The sequence below is a fragment of the Apodemus sylvaticus genome, chromosome 12 (genome assembly GCF_947179515.1).
Source record: "Apodemus sylvaticus chromosome 12, mApoSyl1.1, whole genome shotgun sequence".
Lineage (NCBI taxonomy): Eukaryota > Metazoa > Chordata > Mammalia > Rodentia > Muridae > Apodemus > Apodemus sylvaticus.
Genome location: NC_067483.1, coordinates 25821834 through 25841438, shown reverse-complemented (window position 1 = coordinate 25841438; position 19605 = coordinate 25821834). Strand labels below are relative to the sequence as shown.

General features: G+C 40.8%; 1 protein-coding gene across 5 annotated transcripts in view; it reads left to right on the top strand.

Annotated features, from left to right (window-relative positions):
* The window catches only part of Epb41l5 (erythrocyte membrane protein band 4.1 like 5), a 415759-nt gene that overhangs the window by 38828 nt on the left and 357326 nt on the right, over positions 1-19605 (top strand). For 4 of the 5 annotated variants that reach the window (XR_007980534.1, XM_052201089.1, XM_052201086.1 and 1 more), the window contains exons 14-16: positions 757-784; positions 5729-5768; positions 6585-6700. Coding sequence is in view for 4 of the 5 variants with exons in the window: in XM_052201089.1 (XP_052057049.1) it covers positions 757-784; positions 5729-5768; positions 6585-6700 (184 nt within the window). In the remaining variant the exon portion in view is untranslated. Of the gene's footprint in view, positions 1-756; positions 785-5728; positions 5769-6584; positions 6701-9874; positions 11949-19605 lie in introns of those variants that run through there. The other variant, XM_052201090.1, reaches the window with a different exon arrangement.

The window sequence follows — 19605 nt, the reverse complement described above, 5'->3', positions numbered from 1 at the left end:
ATATGGTTATGAGTTAAAAATAATTCAGTGATAGTTTAAAGCCTTATTACTTCATCTTTCTACTGACAGAAATCAGAGCCAGTTGCTTTAATCCAGGAGACTTACAAGAAGTTACTTTAAAAGGCAGGTGTGAGCTGGCAGTTTAGCTCATGTGTGAAATTTCTTGTCACTGAGCCTGACCTGAGTCAGATCTGTGGGGCCCAGGTCATTTCAGAAGAAGAGAATGGACTCCCACAAATTGTTCTTTGACCTTACATGTGCTCTGTGACACTGACATACACACAGAGAAATACATTTTTTAATGAAATTTTAAGACAAATAGGTGTTGGGCTGCAGAGATGATCCAGCAGTTATGGAGTAGGGTGCTGGAGAGATGGGTGGCTCAGTAGTTAAGAGAGCATACTGCTTTTGCAGAAGACCTGAATTTGGTTCCAGCAACCCACATCAAGTGGCTCGCAGGTGCTGACAGTGACTCCAGCTCCAGGGGATCTCATGCTGCCTTTGGAGCGCCAGGTACACTGCACATACCCACACACATACACACTCCGGTCCACAGAAACAAAAGTAGACCCTTAAAGAAAACAATAGACACTCACAGTGGCTGCTGCTCTTGGCCTTACTGGTCCGACCTGCAGCACAGCCTATGACTGAGAAGGATGTTTTTACAGATCATTGAGTTGAGCTTTTACTTTGAATAGTACAGCAATTTCTCATGTCGGGTGGACTAATAAGATGTTATCTCTTCTCTTCTGTCAGCAAGCACAACAAAACCTGAAGATCTTGGGTAAGTAATGCCTTACAATGTAGGAACTGAAAAGATTTATGTAGTTGCAATCATTAATTAAATATTTGTTGAAGGCCTTGGAAAAGGCCTTTCACAGGCATTAGGATTATAGGAAACAAAAACACACCAGATGAATTAACATTCAGAAAAACGAAGCCGTTTACCTAAGTATAGTAGGGTAGGAGCAGCTATGGTATTTATTTTGAGACTGTCAGAAGAAAGGTAGGTTTCTAGGTAAAAGTGATTTATTGTAGGCTAAATGCAGTCATTGTATATACATAGTTCATATTTTCCCATGTTGTTTCTGGAAGATCAGAAGTACTGTGCCTTATTCCTTTCTTATTTAAACTGATTTCTTCCCCTTTTGTTCTTAGTTCAGCTGAAGATGTCAGTTAGTTAGCCTTTAATTGATGTTTGCTCTAATAGTTGTTCCTTCTTGTTTCTTAAGATTCAGTTTGCTCTGGCTGCTTCCTCCTCTTCCTGGGTTGTTGTTCTCTGGTCCCCAGGACCTGGGTGACCAGGGGACAAGTGCTCTGCCACAGCCGCCTCACTCAGACCGCGCTCTGCTTTGTTATTTCCTGATGGTTATTGAGACAGAGTCTCACTTTGCAGCCCTGGCTGGCCTGGAACTAATCTGTTTGAAGCTGGGGTCTTAAGATGGCCCCCTGGCCTTATTATGTATGGTCCTTCTGCCTTAGCTAAGGGCTAGGCATTGGAAGGATGCACCACACACCCAGCTTACAAGTCCTTTTAGTGTTACCATAAAATGGGGTTAGGATGTGCTATGTACCCTGCACTAAATTTGAAGTTTGTCCTGGTGATTCCTTCTGGTGGGAATTAGTATGGAGCTAACTATACCCCAGATGAAGTCTTTAAAATAAATAAATAAATAAAATAACAATTCCAGCTGTAAAGTTCCCTTGAGCACTATTTTGTTGTATTCTGTAAATCTTAGTGTGTGCTTTGTTTGCATTTTTTTTGGTTTGTCCCACTTTATTTTCAAAATCAGCTTTGTATTGGTGTCTCCCAGATGCTTAGGAAACGATCAGATTCAAAGCTGGGTCTGCTGGCACACAAGCCTTTAGCCCAGCCCTCAGGAGCCCAGCGGCAGGTAGATCTGGAGCTCCATGAGTCTGAGGCTAGCCTGTTCATAAAGCAAGAGCTTGTCTCAGAAAGAATAACAGCAGCAGCAATAATAATAATGACAATACAGATCGCATTCAGATGAATGCTATAAACACACCTTTGTGTGGGTTGTGGCGGGATGGGTCAGTCTGTCTGTCTGTATGACTTAGAACTTCTTTAAAACAGGTTTGTTATTTTCAGATACTGAGTAGTCAACCTTACCTTTAATGAAATTTTTATTACATTTGTTTGTTTGTTCATTTGTGTTTAAGTTTGTTACGCTTCCAGCTTCTGAATTTTCATACTCAGTTTTGTTCACGTGAAACTGTCGGAGCTAGATTGTGATGAGTGGTCCATTACAGAAGCGCTCTGCTGCTGTGAGCAAGGACTCTTCAAGCTGCTGAAACTAAAATGGCTAGAGTTGAAAGGAAGTAAGGTTTCTCCTCTAAAGCTTTAGATTAAAAAGGAAATTCCTGTGCCTTTCTGGGGTCTCTACATTTTTCGTTTTTTTTCTTTCCCTGAACTATTTAGAAGCTGTGCTTGTAAGGAAGTACTTGGGAAGTAATGTTCTCTCTGAGTTTTTAAATGGTGTTGTTATATTTAGTAGGTCATGGCTTGCTTTCCTGAAACAGCCTGGGAAATCACATTTGACCTTACAGATACACCTTAAAGAGTAGTAGAAATAGGAAGAAAATATTTAAGCAGTGACAGATAGAAATAGTTAAGGTATTTATTGGCAAAGTAAGAAACCCTTGTATAACATATTCTGAAGTACATATTTTCAGTTAGAGCATAATGAGAATAAGTATGCCCTCTTTCCTAGAATGGAAGTTAATTTCACTTTAGTGGGTAAATGTCATTTTCTCTTCATTAGTGATGCTTTTGATTCTAGAAAACCACAGAAGCAGGCTACTTAAGAAATGGTGGCCCTTTGGAGGGAAAAAGGGGGAAGGAGACATGATATAATTATGTTATAATCTCAAAAAGTATACAAAACAAAATTGAGTGACTCACAACTCCAGGTGATCTGAGTTGGCTTCCAAGGACAGTTACGTGTATGTACTAATGCACAGACACATAGACAAATGTGTGTGCGTGTGCATGGCTTTCAGAAGTTAAGCGACGAGAGCACCATCCCTCTGCAGTGGTCTGCTGCAGTGCTCTGGAAAGCCCGAGCTTGTGCTGGCACCCGTGCCCTTTGCTCTTGCCCTTGCTGCTTTGTTTGTGTGAATGGTTTTGCTCCAGTGGACCGTGGAGAACAGAGCCTTTTTGTAGGGCACAACTATTTGACCTAAAATGTTTCTTGACCTCGTACTCTGCTCTTTCATAGAATAGACGAATTTGAGTAACAGGTTTGTAAGTCTGTCTTTTTCCTTGTAATATTTCCCCTTGTGAGCTTGAACTAAAAGTACATCGAGAAAAGGTAGTGTTTTAAAGGATGGATCATGGTTTTGGTTACAAATACAGTTTTCTCCTCCTTGAGTTTCCTTCTCCCTGAGTGGTGAGACTGTGAGCGAGCCTGTGCCTTTGTACCTGGGTTAGAGCAGCTCTGAGCCGGGAAAGGGGAAGGCGATGAGAAAACAGGTGCTGTTGATGAGCACAGAAGGGTCCGTTACTGCTTAGGGTACTTTACAGAGGCCCTTCTCTAAGATGTTCGGAAAGTACGTTTTGGATCAGAAACCAAGTTACTATCAAGTGTCTTGAATTAACTTCAGTTGTCTCTTTATCATTATTGCTTGGTTTGTTTGTTTGTTTTTGTCTCTGTGGAGCTAAGCATCAAACCCCAGTCTCTTGGATGTTAGACAAGCATTCTACCAGAGAGCTACATCCCAAGCACTACTTTTTTTGTTTTTTTTTTTGTTTTGTTTTTTGTTTTTGTTTTTGTTTTGTTTTCGAGACAGGGTTTCTCTGTATAGCCCTTGCTGTCCTGGAACTCACTCTGTAGACCAGGCTGGCCTTGAACTCAGAAATCCGCCTGCCTCTGCCTCCCAGAGTGCTGGGATTACAGGCATGCACCACCACTGCCCGGCTCCAAGCACTACTTTTTAATTATTAAGTTCAGATTATTCAAAACAGGAAGCTGGAATTTAATTAATATGGCTTGATTTTTGTCTCAAATTTTAATTTTTTTTTTGTTACTACTGAAGTTATTCCCAGCTAAAAGAAATGTTTCAAAGTAGCAAGTGAACCATAGACTCATTGAGGGCTAACTTCTGCTCCAAGCAGGTTTGGTGAGATTTTACATATAGGCTAGGAAGTCGATTTCACCAGGATACTAGCATCTGGGAAGAGCAACCACAGCTCCTTAGTGAAAAAGGGCAGAGGGAGCTGGGGCTCAGCTGTGGGTCTTGGAGATGTCGCACAGCACCCTTAATGCTCAGTAATAATAGAATAATTGAGATTCAGTGCTTAAGCTTGCTGGTTGCTCTTCAGAGGACCCAGGCACTCACAGCTGTCTATAACTCCAGTTCCAGGGGATCCACGCCACCGTCTGGCTTTTTCAGGTGCCCACGTACATGTGTGCATATACACATAACACACACAACATACATACAAATAAAAATATAATGAATCTTTTTTAAGTGTGAGGGATAGAATTACTAATTTTAAAAAATTAACCTATAACGAATGAGATATGGAGAAGGAAGACCAACCAGTTAGTTCAGTTGTTCTCGCCCTGTGTGTCCTGGCCCCTTCAGGGTCAGACAACTCTTTCACAGGGGGTCACATATCTGATATTTACATTACATTTCATAGCAATAGCAAACTAGAGCTATGACCTATCAACAAAATAACTTTATGGTTAAGTCAGCACCACACTAGGAACTGTTTAAAGGGTCACAGCATTAGGAAAGTTGAGAACAACTGGGTGAGGTTATGTAGAGCTTTAGAAACTCTTCAGAGATCTGGAAGAGAGAAGCTTAAAGGTTCTGAGTATAAATGATACTGGGATGGGAGCGCTGGGCTCACTGCGCCTGGCGATAGCCTGGGCTGAGAGATTGCTAGTAATGTGAGGCACAGTCATAACTGTGTGTGGAAAATACAAATATGCGTAGAAAAGGGAGTGTCTGATAGTAAATGTGACAGTTGTAGCTTGAGAAACCTCCAAAACGATTTCACTGGAACAGAACGTTAACCTTGTTGGTGCTGCTTTGAGTCGAGTATATATCATCTGAGGGAGTAAAGTGGCTGGGTGTGGCGAGTGGATCTGAGTTCAAGGCCAGGCTAGTCTACATAGCAAGTGCCAGGTCAGCCAGGACTATGGAATGAGACCCTGTCTCCCTGTCTCAAAAAAAATGTATATGTAGGATTTCTTTAACATAGGATACTTTATCTTATTAGTAATAAAAGAAAAATAAAATTATACATCATAAAATAAAAGTCAATGAAAAATGACAGGTAAACTCTTTGTGCATGTTCACATGTCAGACTCATCAAATACTGCGCAGTTATGCCTTTGGACCTTATTTTCTCAGTGGTGCAGTGATTCGGTTGCAAAGCATGAACTGATACTTCAGATCTAAGATAAGTGAAACTCATAATCACAAGATGTTACTGATAGTAGTTTCATGAAAAAAAATTTAAAATATGCTGTAAAATAGCACTTTAATATGCAAGTTAGAAACATATTTTTAAACTTTGAACTTACTTTATATTCATTTTGAGGAAACATTTTGTAATCAATTTTGTTCCAATTTGAGTCTGTGTTCACATTTGTCTTTTTTTACTTTTATTTTAATTACATTTCACCCTGCCCTTTCCTTACTCCAAACTTTTATATATACACGTTTTTAATAGGTTTTCATCTTTTCTTTACAGAGATCTGAATGCTTCAGCCCAGAACAGTGACTCCCAACAGGTAAGACAGCAGTAAGTTTCTAAAGTACTAGAGCACATAGTTAATTGTAGTGACTGGTTAATTATAATGTGTGATCTTTTACAAATTTTGTACATTTTCTTACCCCCATCATGTCTCCTGAAATGTAAGTAAAATGGGTGATTCATAAAATATTTTCTGTTTCTATAAATCTGACACATCAGTAAATTGGGAATGTTCATTTATTATTCTAAAATTGGTGTATAAAACTTAAATTCAAATATTTGACTGCCAGGCTGAGTGTCTGCCTCCACGCCTGGAGTACCCAGAGTGCTGTACCCAACCCAGAGTCTGTAATGGGGGTTCTCAGTCCCTGTTTTCCCGGTGGGAAACAGCAGGGTCTGGGATGATGGCTGTGGTTTCCATTTTCCTGCATACCCAGATACCACTGGCTTAGTGCTGGGAATTAGAAAAGGGGTTCCCAGTCAGAACTGCCCTTCAGGGTATCCACACACCAGGCCACAAGGGGAAGGCACAGCCCAGAGAGTGAGTGCTGGGAGTGTGGAGGGATTGGAAGAGAGGCTTCTTACAGATTTAGCTGCTCTTCCTGAGGAAAGCCTGCCCTCTCGGGGATCCTGAGGAAAGGGTCCTTGCTTGTTCAAACTGCTTCATTTGTTGGCGAATGTGAATGTATACCTGCTAACAAGGGAGTCTCCCATTCGATCTTAATTAGCAGAGTGTTTCCACATTTGACCACTTTTATTTACTATATAGATGGACTCCATTTTAACATTGTGTTTCTTGATGTTAGTATTTCTATTTGTTAGTATTTGACTTTCCTCATCCTTCTGTCCAAAGGCTTGGGGTGTGAGGTCTCCTGTGCCTGTCACTTCTTCCTCATCCTCTGGTCCTGTGCTGGTGGAGATAGAGAATCTTCCAAAGAACTCTGCAGCAGATCAACATGACAGGAAATGGTTTGTTAACTTCCTAAACCAAAATATTGCTTGCATAATTGTATTCTAAAATTTAAGCTATACTCTTAAAGCACCTTAAGTGTGATTGAAAACAAATTATTCATATTTGTGAGCTGAAAAGGAGCATGCTGAGCAGCAGAGGGGTGGTGAGCATGAGGTCCGTGGGTGGAGGAGGGGACAGTAGTCTGAAGGCAGCACGTAAGCCAGCTGGCTTTGCTTTCATTAATAAAGTCCGGGAGTGACTGATTAAAGTCTTTAAAAAATTGCAGTTTGAGGACCTGGAGAAATAAATAATCCAGTAAAAGTAGAGATATTTATATATAAATGGTAAACACACAAATATGGATATTTTGTGGCTTATTTGATTTAATCAGTTGGGTTCATGCTTTCCTGGAAAGCAGTATGGCTTGGTGAAGGGTACTTTAGAAATTCTATGGGCTGCGTGGTCCTATTGGATATGTCATGTGTTCCAGCTCTGTGTCTGTTTAGTCAGTGCACTTGGATGATTCAGGAGATGCCTCTTTTTTTCTCTTGCTCTTCATTTGCTAATGTCTGAACTCTAATGAGATTTCTGTGGTGATGTCAAGGTTCCAATTGGCTTTTCTTGCGGCCAGTTCTTCCTGCTGGTGGTGGGTCAGCAGTGGTTGGTGTCATTCTGGTCTGTGCCGTGTACTCAAACTGGTATTGTTGGCTCAACTAACTACAGGACACTTTGCTTGTGATGGTTGGGCATAGTTTATTTCAGTTCCCGGTAACTTGCAGTTAAGATCAAAGAGGATTTCCATCCTTGTTTGGTCCTTTTTAAAATTTCCTTCCCTGTTTGTCCTATTGGGAATCTGGTACAGGGTACTTTAGGTGTATTCATATATGCAAGACCGAAGGTGAAGTCTACAAATATTGTTATAGTATTTATTTAAAACATTAAAAGTTTCAATTTCGCCGGGCAGTAGTGGTGCATACCTTTAATCCCAGCACTTGGGAGGCAGAGGCAGGCAGATTTCTGAGTTCGAGGCCAGCCGGTCTTCAGAGTGAGTTCCAGGACAGCCAGGGCTATACAGAGAAACCCTGTCTCGAAAAACCAAAAAAAAAAGAAAAAAAAGTTTCAATTTCTTGCTGACGATAACAGCCCTGAGATAACGGCCCTGTCCAGCAGCTCTGCTCCGTAATGTGCCACTGCTGCCCGTTATCACCAAAAACAGTGCTGAGTCTTCAGCTGTGAAAGAGCCGCCTTAACATATGTGTGTCCTGCTGTAATTCCAAGTGAGAATCTGATTAGGTAACATCCTGTGTTATGCTGTCTTTATTTAATTCCTTTTTAATGAGTACATATTTAAATCTGTTTAATTTAATTTGCTAGGCACTACCAGTTTCTTTGATATATCCTTTAGAGAGATTATTGAATTTGAGATTCAAGAAAAGTGAAATATCTTGGAGCTGTGTGTCCTCTCCTTTTATAATGGTTCTCCTGGGACCGCCTTTGCCGAAATGGAGTAGAGATGGCCTTAAAAACCTGATGAGCCTCAGAGTACGTTAGCAGAGCATGGACCTGAACTACAGCTGACATGTCTTAGAGCTCCTGACTGATCTCTCGCCTTAATCTAGAGTGCATTCTACCTCTTTTTTTTTTGCTTCTGCATGCTTAGATTTCCAAGAATATAAAACAGTCCTCCTGTAGAAAGTGGGAATAAAACTTGGAAACTGATACTTGTGCATTAAGCAGCACAGAGTATGGAACATCTTTCCAGCAGATAATTTGGAACCAATTAAATTTAACCTTATTTCCTCTTACAGTCTTCAGCCCTCCCCCATCCTAAATGAAACCGTTAACTAGGTGAATGATGTGACGTGTTAGTAACTTAGAATTTGTACTTCACGTCACTTGGAATCCACAGTATTTATTTACAACAAGAAGCCAGTGGACAGTGGTATGTGCCTGAGAGAATGAGGTCTGGAACATGAGTTCAGCCAGAGCAACAATGTAAGACCTTATCTCAAAACACAACAAAACGTGCCTGTAATCCCAGTGCCTGGGGAGAACGTGGACTTGGGTGGATCATGATTCCAGGCCCAACCCTATCAGAAGACAAAGAGCAATAGAGCTGAGAAAATGTTGTATCCATAGACCAGAGCATAAGCTTAATTTAATTTCTAAATTTTTAGAGACTCTAACTCAAGGGTCATCGATTTTGCTTGTTGTGTGATAAACAAGTTGAATTTCAGTGGGAATAACATGTTAGCACCTAATACAATATACCTTCCTTACTTGTTTTGAAAAGTCCTGAGGAGAAAAGATTAAAAACTATGTTAATATTTTATTGAGTTTGAAAAATAATACTATTTTTTAATCTAGATTTTTGGATGCCTTTTATATTTGGAATGATCATTTTCCCTTTGTGATTATATAGCATTTGTGCTGCCCTTGTCACATCACAAAAGTTTGACTTTTGAGCTAGAGCAGGTGCTTTCTTTCTACAGGAGGACTCTTGTCACTCTGCCCAGACCTGTATGTGTGCATGTGTGCATGCCTGCCGTCTAACTACCCTGTGCTTGTGATTCTTCTTGTTTGTATGTGTGCCTGTTGCACTACAGTTTGTACTACTGAAGTTTTGATTACAGAAGGTACAATGATTATTGTTAATTTAGTCTATACCTGTTCCACCGTGAACACGCCCAATCTCATCTGATTGCTATTTAATTTGGAGCACTGATAGAACTTGCTTGATGTCTGAGAGCAGTTGGTTTTAATGCTCCTGAATTTTGTTTCCTGGATTATAACTTTTTTAAATTGTGTAATTTTGGAGATGATTTTTACAATTCTTTGTCCATATATATATTTTTGTTCTTCAGTAGAATATATTCAAATGTTTGAATAAAGCTGTACTTAGATCCCCACCGCCCCACTAGAATCAACCAACATTTCTACCTTGGAGTTCTCCAAGTAGATAACAGTGTTTTGCCTTCTGTGACTTAACTACATTAATTAATTCACTGAATTCATACTGCTTTCATGTGTTTCCATTACATGTACTTCATGTGACTTTATGGGCTTCCTCCCCGCTGTCCTTGAGTGTTCTCCCCACTGTGCTGCATGCTGATGACAGTGCCTCTCCCCTTGACACATCGTGTTCTCTATTCCTGTTGACTAACTGTGCTCCCCACTCCTCAACCATCTAGGCTCTCTGCTACCAGTGACCGCTGCCAGCGTGGTGGAAACCAGTGGACCCCAAGGGCCTTGCCCCCACCCCAGGCTGCATATAGAAACTACACTGACTTTGTACATGAACACAATGTGAAGAATGCAGGAGCCCAGCCTGATGCTCACTTATCTGGCCGTGCAGCCATGACCGAGATATGAGTTGTTACACCTTTTAGGCTGTGGAACTGTCATCTAGGTCGAAATGTGGCATTTATATAGAGGACTGATTTCATTAGGAATATTGGAGAGAATGTTTCATACTGAGTCACTAGTTACACGATGCTATGATTGACTTCTGTCTGCTGTGGAAGGGAAGAGGATCTGAAGAAGCCAGGATCTGTCACTGACATGGCACGTGTTTCTGTGGTGGAAGGACATGCCTGCATACCACTGTGTCCTTGGGAAGGGTTTTTATAATGTTAGCATTTAACACATCACTCAAAACATCTCTCAGGAGGCCCTTGTTTATACAAACTGTCAGTTGTCATCCACAAGCTATCTAAGTAAGCCTGGGTTTTAAAGGTTAAGACATAAGATGTACACCCCAGAGGAACCATGTTCAGTCGTGGTGCATCAGCCTTCCATGGTGCTATAGTAATACTGTTCTCATATGCTGCTTTCTAAAGAGACCCATGAGATCATTCCAGCTAAGTGCCTGCAGTTTAATAAAAATTACAATTTTTTTTCTTAACCAACATTTTATTACCACAGGTCTAGAATATGCAATAACAGTATGATTTATGTAGAGAGGTACGTCTGAATGATGTCTTTGGGTGGTTAACTTAGAGTTACCTTGAATGGTTACATTATTAGCAGGTGGTTATACCAAATGCAAGGTGGAAAGAAAGCTCCCTTTGCTACTCTTCTCATTGAAGTCCTTGACAAATCATTCAGGTTTGTAGCACCCTCATAATCTGGCCCATATAACCTTTACAATAAAATTCTGAAGTCAAAGTGTTGCCATTTTGTGATGTATTGCCTATATAATTTGAGCTCTTTGGCTTAATTCACTGGAGGCAAATTAGCTAGAAAAGTATATGATGATTGAGACACTAAGAAGAGAAACAGTATTTCCTCTTTTACAATTATTTTTAATTTTAGAAAAATTTCTGAATTTAAGCTATATAAGGAGAAATGAGAAGGGTTATATTCAGAACTGTTTATGCTTTGAAATAATAAAGCTTTGTTATATTTAACCTGTCCTCAGAGGTTATATTTAACTCGGGATGGCTTCATCCTATAGGTTCTCTGCTGGGCAGTGAAGACTTCAGAGGGTTTTGACAGAAGGCTGCTGTTGCAGATATAATAGGACTTGTCACTAGAAGACAGGCGGGCAACCAAAAACATTTAGAGCATGAAATTCGTAGGCGAATCTTGATCTAAATTTTTTTATTATATAAGAGGATCATTGCTTAAATGTACTGTAGATGTAGGATGGATATTCAAAATATTAGTATAGCCTACATAAAAGTAGATGCATATCTTAAATAGCCTCATCTTCAAGACTATCACCATCTAGGGTGCTTTTAAAACAGCACTAATGTACGATCATCTGAGGTTGTTTTTGTTGTTATTTTGTTTTATTTTTAGCTCAAATTATAACTAAATATTCTCTTGGATGTTTTCTTCCCTTTTTATTTTTAAGACATCTATTCTTATTTACTTTATGTGAATGGATGTTTGCCTGCATGTGTGTCTCTGTGTATCCACTAGTATGTTGACTCTGGAGGCCAGAAGAAGGTATTGGATCCCCTGAAACTGGAGTTGTGGATGCTGCGTTTGATCCCTGGGGAGATTGATCCCTGGAATGCACATGATAGAAAGTAAGGAGTGCCCCAGGTTGCCCCCCCCAACAACTGTGTGTGCACATATACAAATAAAGTGTAAAAATTTACAGATTTTGAAGTTAACATGTACCTAGAAGGCTCATTCAAGCTTGGGAGTTTGAAGTCAACTTGATCAAGATAGTAAGACCCCTGTCTCAATGAAACAATGAATAATCTAGACTGGATAATACTTCTTCCATGAGGACCCTAATGTGGCACAGAACTCCACGTTATGTACTGAGTAGTGATTTGGCTACTTTTATTGAATATAATTGTAACATTTTAATTTGATTGTGTTCTATTGTGTTTTTATAAACAGGATGGTCTAGAGAGAAAGTCCACTGACCTCAGAAACGAGCTCTGGTAATCATTGTTTTTATGGTTAAAAACATTTCTGCTAGCTGGGCAGTGGTGATGCACACTTTGAATCCCAGGACTTAGGAGGCAGAGGCAGGTGGAATTAAGGCCAGCCTGGTCTAAGGAGTGAGTTCTAGGACAGCCAGCCTACACAGAGAAACTCTGTCTTGAGGGGAAAACAGTCTGCTGGACATTGCAGTTCATGCTGGGGGAGAGAGGTGGGATGATGGCCGTGAGTGTAGACCCTCTGCAGAACAGAGCAGTCTTCATGATCCAACTTTTCTGGTCTTAAGATGGTAATCACAAGCACATTTTAAAGGAAGGTACAGGAAAAAAACTATCCCATCCTATGCCTGGTTTTTTTAACTTGAAGATTATAAAATATTGGTTTATTGTAGAAGAAATTCAAGAATAACGAGTTAAATTCTTTCGTGCATTGCAGGTAGAAATCATTAAATGCTTTACATCATGAAGAATGTCAAAAGAAAGAACATGGAGAGGAAGGGTTATCAGGTCTCCTGTAGTCAGCACCAAGGATTTGATGCGGTCAGAGTGCTGTCAGGCACCAGGGCTGCTAGATAGAGAGGATAAACTGACATGCTTGGTTTCTGTAGCAGCTGATGGACAGGTTGATGTCATAGCAGCTTAATTCAAATAGTGAATTGAGAGTGTTGGCACATGCCTGTAATCCCAGGATTTAGGAGGCAGGAGCAAAAGCATAATACCAGCTTATTACATAGCAAGTTTCAGGCCAGACAAAATAAAACCAAAAATTTCTTTTTGCTGGGACGTGTCCTACAGACACACACCCCAACATGCACACACATAGTAAAATTTTGGGGCACCTACAAAAAAGTTGAACTCTTGAGTAGGGATTAATTGGTAATATTACCTGGGATGTAAAAGTTATTGTGTAAATATATCATGATATAATACACATACACGTGATATAAAGATATTCTAAATGAAAGATTGTTTTTTAGGGTTACTTGCCCTCCCCCAGAGCTGGGTATAGTACTTTGAGCCTTGCATATAGTAAGTGCTCCATCACTTAACCATATCCCTAGCTTATTTGGTTTGTGGTTGGCCGGTGGTTTTTTGCATTACCGCACATTAGATTGATGTGGTAACAGTTTTGATTTGTTAATGTTGCTAGATTACTTTTGTATGTTCCTAAGTAAATTTTATCTTTCCATTTTCCAAATCAGTAGCTGGGGGAGGTTGAGAGGGGCATCCTGAGCCTTGACTTCCAAGAGAAAGAAGGGTACTTAGTGTGGAGGAGGGCGGCTTCCCCAGCACGGGACCGCCCTTCAGCTTCCGTTTCACCCCTGCCCCCCTTGAGGTGTGAACCAAAGAGGTTGGGAACGGTTGTTCTGTGTTATCCCGCACTGATGGGCACATCCGTGGATAAGCAAGCACAGGGGAGTTCTGTCCTTTACGTCAGTAAACTCTTCTCTTCTACCCTTGTCCCAGTTATTTTCAGTTTGTTAGACATTAGGTTTGAAAATAATACCACACTGGATAAATTCATTTTATTTTTGAGATTAGAGTTTAGGGATTTGGAAAATAAAATGTTGGTTCCAATAACTCTTAGTGTGGGTGTCTCTTATGCTGTAGTGTTATTTATCATTGTGTGTGTATCCAAGGCAGGTGGGAGTCAGAATACTCGGAGAGTGATTTCTCTCCTTCTGTCTTTATGTGGCTTCTAAGGTTACCCTCAGCTTACCAGGCTTGCAAGGCAAGTTTCTTTACCTACTAAGCCATCTTGCCAGCCCTTCAGACATTTTAATATAAATTGTAACACAGTATTAATTATATCTTCTGTCTAGAATTATTATGAGCACTCACATGTAAAATATGTAAAATACTTTGACTTAAAAGCATGAAGCATTAATCTTTGGAACATGAATCTCTACAATATAGAAATTATGACATCATGGCCAGAAAGATAGGCAGGTTAAAAGTTCTTGCCACCACCCTAGTGACCAGAGTTTGATCCCTGGGACCAATTCGTACAACTTGTCCTCTGATACCACACACATGTACAGATTAATTTCAAAAAAAGAAATAATCACATAAAGCATGTCACTTCCTGTGTAAAGTATATTGAACTTATTTTTTTCATTAATTCTTGTCTGTTGTTAATTAGTACTTGTACTCTGACCAGTTTGAGATAGTAAAACAGAACTTGTAAAGAGAAAGGAATTTTTTTTAAGATTGAAAAACATTTTGTGACTTTATTACTGAGAGTTTAGAACACATGTTCCTGTTCTTCTGAAGGAATTGTTCTCATGATTTTTTTTACCAATTTCCTATGTTTGTATTCCCAAAACGCTGCTAGCTGTGGCCTCAGTTGGAGGTGGCAGAGGTTGAGTGAACTTTTTACAATGTGTTCTTGACAACTAGCCAACATTGTGTTTATATTGGCAGGAAAAAGATAACCTGACCTGGAGAGCAGCATTCTCCAATGATTGTGGCTGAAGACTTCTTGTGTGTGCCATAGTGAATTTGTACCTTGCCGTTAAAAATAGGCTTACCAGCTAGAACTACATTTGTTGTTGTTAGGGGGGAAAGTCTTTTTAACGCATCCTACTAAAGAAAAATGTAGATGCATCAGTTTGTGACTAGGATTTGCAACAAGTTGCATATTCTTTAATACTATCTTGCTACAGATGTCTAATCTTTGTTAATAAGATAAGGGTTAATAGTAGGAAGGTGATTGCTGGCTTGCCTTATATTGTGGTTTTCTTGAGAGCAATCATGCAGAGCACCCCAGAGTGTCATGGGCTGTTTTTACCTAACGGTCTAGCTAGGGCTTCATATGTAATTGTAGACTCCAGGAGTTTGAAGATCTAAATTTAACAAATCGCCTTGATTCTTCCAGAAGATACCATTAGCAACTCTCTGGTGAGTCTTTGGAAAGGCTTATGAATTTTGGATGGTTTTCAATCCAATTTCAGAATCCTATTGAAGCAGTAACATGAAAATATGGTGATAATGGCCTTAATGATCCTAGCACCTGGGAGATAGAATCAGGAAGATGCAGAGTTCCAGGTCATCCTTTGCTACCTAGTGAGTTCAGGCTAGTCTGAGCCACATGAGACCCTGCATCCAAAAAAAAAAAAAAGAAGAAGAAGAAGAAGGTGGTGATTCTTGGCTGAGAGAGTGGATTGACTAAGAAGGTCAAGGGAATTCATTTTGTTGGTTTGGGTTTGAATCAGGGTTTTGCTGTATATCCTTGGCTGTCCTGGAACTCACTTTCTAGACCAGGCTGGCCTCAAAGTCACAGAAATCAGCCTGCTTTTGCCTCCCAAGTACTGGAAGTAAAGGTGTGCACCATCACCACCTAGCTTCATTTTATTTTAAATGAAAGGTCTTTGGAAATTAAGGTTTTTTTTGTCTTTTGTATTTTGTTTTTCCAGTGGGGTCTATCTATAGTCCTGGCTATCCTGGAATACACTGTGTAGAGAGCAGTAGTTCTCAGCCTTTGTGGTCAGATATCAGGTATTTATATTAGGATTCATAACAGTAACAAAATTATGAAGTAGTAACAAAATTTTATGGTTGGGGGTCACCACAACATGAGGAAGTGTATTAAAGGGTCACAGCATTGGTAAGGTTTAAAACTACTGATCTAGAGCAAGCTGGCCTTGAACTCAGTGATCTGCCTATCTCTACCTATCAATTATTGGGATTAAGGCGTGCACCACCCTGTACAGCTCTTGATACCTTTTAGAAAAATAATCTTGTGTGCAAGTGTAGAGATCCCTTCCATTACACACAAATGGAGGTCAGGACAACTTGGGGTTGGTTCTCTCCTTATAAACTTGTATGGCTTCCAGGGATCAAACTCAGGTCATCAGGCTTGCAAGGCAAGTGCTTTGCCTTTTGAGCGTGTCTGTCCGTAGGTAAATAAACGTCCACCAGGATGCCTCTCTGGTCCTCCCTTTATGCACACACACTTTGTAACATGCCCTAAATTTTCTTGTCCTCTGTTCAATTCTGGTTAAATCTAGTAGTACTTCTAGATCAGTGGTACTCAGGGGTCACATAAGATACTTATGAGTCATAACTAGCAAAATTATACTTGGGAAGTTACAACAAAAATGATTTCATGGTTGGGGGTCACCACAACATGAACTATATTCAGGGGTTGCAACACTGGGAAGATTGAGAACCCCTGGTCTGCTGCCTCATATCTTTGTTTCAGTAATAACCATGGAAGAGGAAGTTCACATGTTTTTGACAGTGACTATTATGGTTTATATATGCTTGGCCCAGGGAGTGGCACTATTAGAAGGTGTGACCCTGATGGAGTAGGTGTGTCACTATGGGTGTGGGTTTTAAGAACCTCATCCTAACTGCCTGAAAGCCAACATTCTGCTAGCAGCTCAGATGAAGACAAAGAACTCTCAGTTCCTCCTGTATCATCCCTGCCTGGATGCTGCCATGTTCCTGCCTTGATGACACTGGACTAAGCCTCTGAACCAGTAAACCAGCCCCAACTAAATGTTGTCCTTTATAAGACTTGCCTTGGTCATGGTGTCTGTTCACAGCATTAAAACCTTGAGACAGTGGCTTTCCAGTAGATGATGCTGTCTTGATCACCATGTTATATGTTCATTTAGTGAGAAATAGAACCCTGTCTCTAGGAAATACAAATAGTGGTGCTACATGCTCTAGTAATAGTAATACCACCTCTGCCAAATGTATTTGGTTGGTTCAAAGGTGACCTCCATAATCAGTTCACAGTGGATTTATTAGCACAGACAGCAGTTGGCTTTCTTCCCCCACAAAAAGCTTTCTTCTCTTAGGGATACCACTCTTGTCTCCTAACTTCCATAACATTTTTACTTCCCCTTGCTAGTCCCCCTCCTCTGTCTGACCCTATAAGCTGTTTTAGAACCTTTTTTATATCAACTCATTGTTTTGTTTTGCTTGATGCTAATATTTCACCTTACACTAAAAATTCTAAAAACTAAAATTAGGGTTGTGGAGAACAGTAGGTAGTTGTCTTAGGGTTTACTGCTGTGAAGAGTCACCATGACCAAGGCAACTCTTTCAAGGACAACATTTAATTGGGCCTGGCTTACAGATTCAGAGGTTCAGTCCATTATCAAGGCGGGAACATGGCTTCTGGGCAGGCCTGATGAAGGAGGAGCTGAGTTCTGCCTCTTCATCTGAAGGCTGTTAGCAGAATACTGGCTTCCAGGCAGCTAGGACTAGGACATTAAAGCCCACACCCACAGTAACATGCCTACTCCATCGAGGCCACACCTCCTAATAGTGCTACTTCCTGGCCCCAGCATATACAAACCATCACGTGGTGTTTGCCATGCAAGCATGAGGGCATGGGATCAGTTTCAAGAAGGTGTGTTTTATTTTTTTATTTATTTATTTTTATTTTTTTGGTTTTTTTTCGAGACAGGGTTTCTCTGTATAGCCCTGGCTGTCCAGGAGCTCACTGTGTAGACCAGGCTGGCCTCGAACTCAGAAATCTGCTTGCCTCTGCCTCTCAGAGTGCTGGGATTACAGGCGTGCGCCACCACCACCCGGCGAAGGCATGTTTTTAAAAATCTAGTATAATGGCAGTGCTGGAAAAGTGAAGAGAAGAACCTGGTGCTCATCACCAGCTCACTTAGCTCTCCGCTATCATCTGCACAAGCAGTGTGCACACGTGCAGAGGAACCCTAAAATGAGCATTGCCACTGTCTAAGCTGGACAGTGTTTAGGTTTCGCTAGTCTGCGCAAATGTTCCAGGGTGCAATCGAAGGTCCCAGGTTGTATTTAGTCCCCTTCCATCGGTGATTTTTTTAATGGTACTTGAAGGAGGATTTGTCAGATACATCACAGAATGACCTTCAATGTGGGCTTTTGCATGTGATTAGCTTGAAGCCATGGATTTGAAGGGGAAATGCTGGGTTGATAACTATGGCATCCCGAATCTAATAGACAACAAATTAAGCAGTTGGACATCATTCATTTTCCCATCTCTACAGATTGTCCCGCATTAATCACAGTTCTCACTTTCTTATTGCCAACCCTGCTGGAGCTTTTGAATCAGAAAGAATGGCGGGCAGAGGGTTCTGCCCGTTCCATGCATGCTACTAGTCAGCGTTGCTCCTCTTTGTATTCTTACTGGGAAATTCTATGAGTTCTCCAAAATGTGTCCAAATCCACCACTCGCTACCATCTCTCTGCTGTCCCCCCCTTCAGTTTATTATCAGTAGTATCTTCTCTGATCTTCCAGTCATTGTTCTCTTACTAGTTTGATTTTTTTTTATTTTCTCTTAAGTGTAGCCATGCCAGCCATAACTTAAACCATACTACCCTCTACCCAAACCATTTAGTATTCTCAGTGCCAGCTAAAACAGATCCTTCCCTTAGTAAACGTGGTTTCTCCCTCTTCTGATTCTCTGTCAGTCTGATCTTGTTTACTGCCTCCTTATCTCCTACCGTTTCCTGTTTGTACTTCATTGTAAATGCCACTCTGACCTTAAAGCTCATATAGTTCATTCCAACAGCATGGGGGGGAGGGTTGTTTCTTTGTTTTTAATATTTTTAATCTTTGAAAAATTCTTATATAATCCCACTCCTGGCGTCCCTCTTCCCAACACCCTCTTTTTTAAAATCATAACTACAGTGTTTAATTAGTTTTGCTTGCATGAGTCTGTGGGGTTACTTACTGGATAATGTGAAAATCAACCGTAGGCCACACCCTGAAGACTGAGTGGCCCTCCCTCCCCAGCAGCCACTCATTGCCTTAGCTCCACAGTGGGGGAGCTGCTGTGCCCTCTCCCTCCTGTCCCTCCCAGGTGGAATGTTGATTGCAGGTAACCACGGCTCCTGTGAGTTCTTGAGTGTAATGGCTGGGTGGTGTCGAGAGAACAGCATTTTACAGCACACCTCTCCATGCTCTGGTTCTTACACCCTCTCCGACCCCTGTTCCACAGTATTGCCTGAGCCTGGGGATGGGGGACTTGTATAGATATTCTGTTTAAGGCCACACAACAATCACTTACTCTTTGCACTCTGACCAATTACAAATCTGTGTACTCACCATTACCCACTACAAAAATAAGCCACTCTGAGGTTGAAATCTACACTAAGCTATGGGTATAAATAAACACAAATATGTAGAAGGCAGTTGAGAACATGTCCATTTAGCAAACTAACAGGTTCTCAGGGTCTACGATCCCATCAGCTTTGGGTTCTGACCAAGTTTGCACTAGCACACATGAAATTCTTCTGTGGAACAGGCCTGAGATATGATCAGAAATAGGCAGTTACCCCCAAAGCATTCATAACACTGTTGCACTAATGGCCATACCTTGTGTAGTGGATTAGTACGTAGCATGCAAGGCATACCAGTGGGTAGAACCTTAGAAGACTTTTCTCCCCAGTGGTGGTAGGGACATAGCAGCCTGGCACTATGTAAGCCAGCCAGCTGAAAGGACACGCCCAGGCCAGCGCCAGCTTTATTTCTCAAAACCATGCAACCTAAGTGTGTAGTGTCTTCAACAACA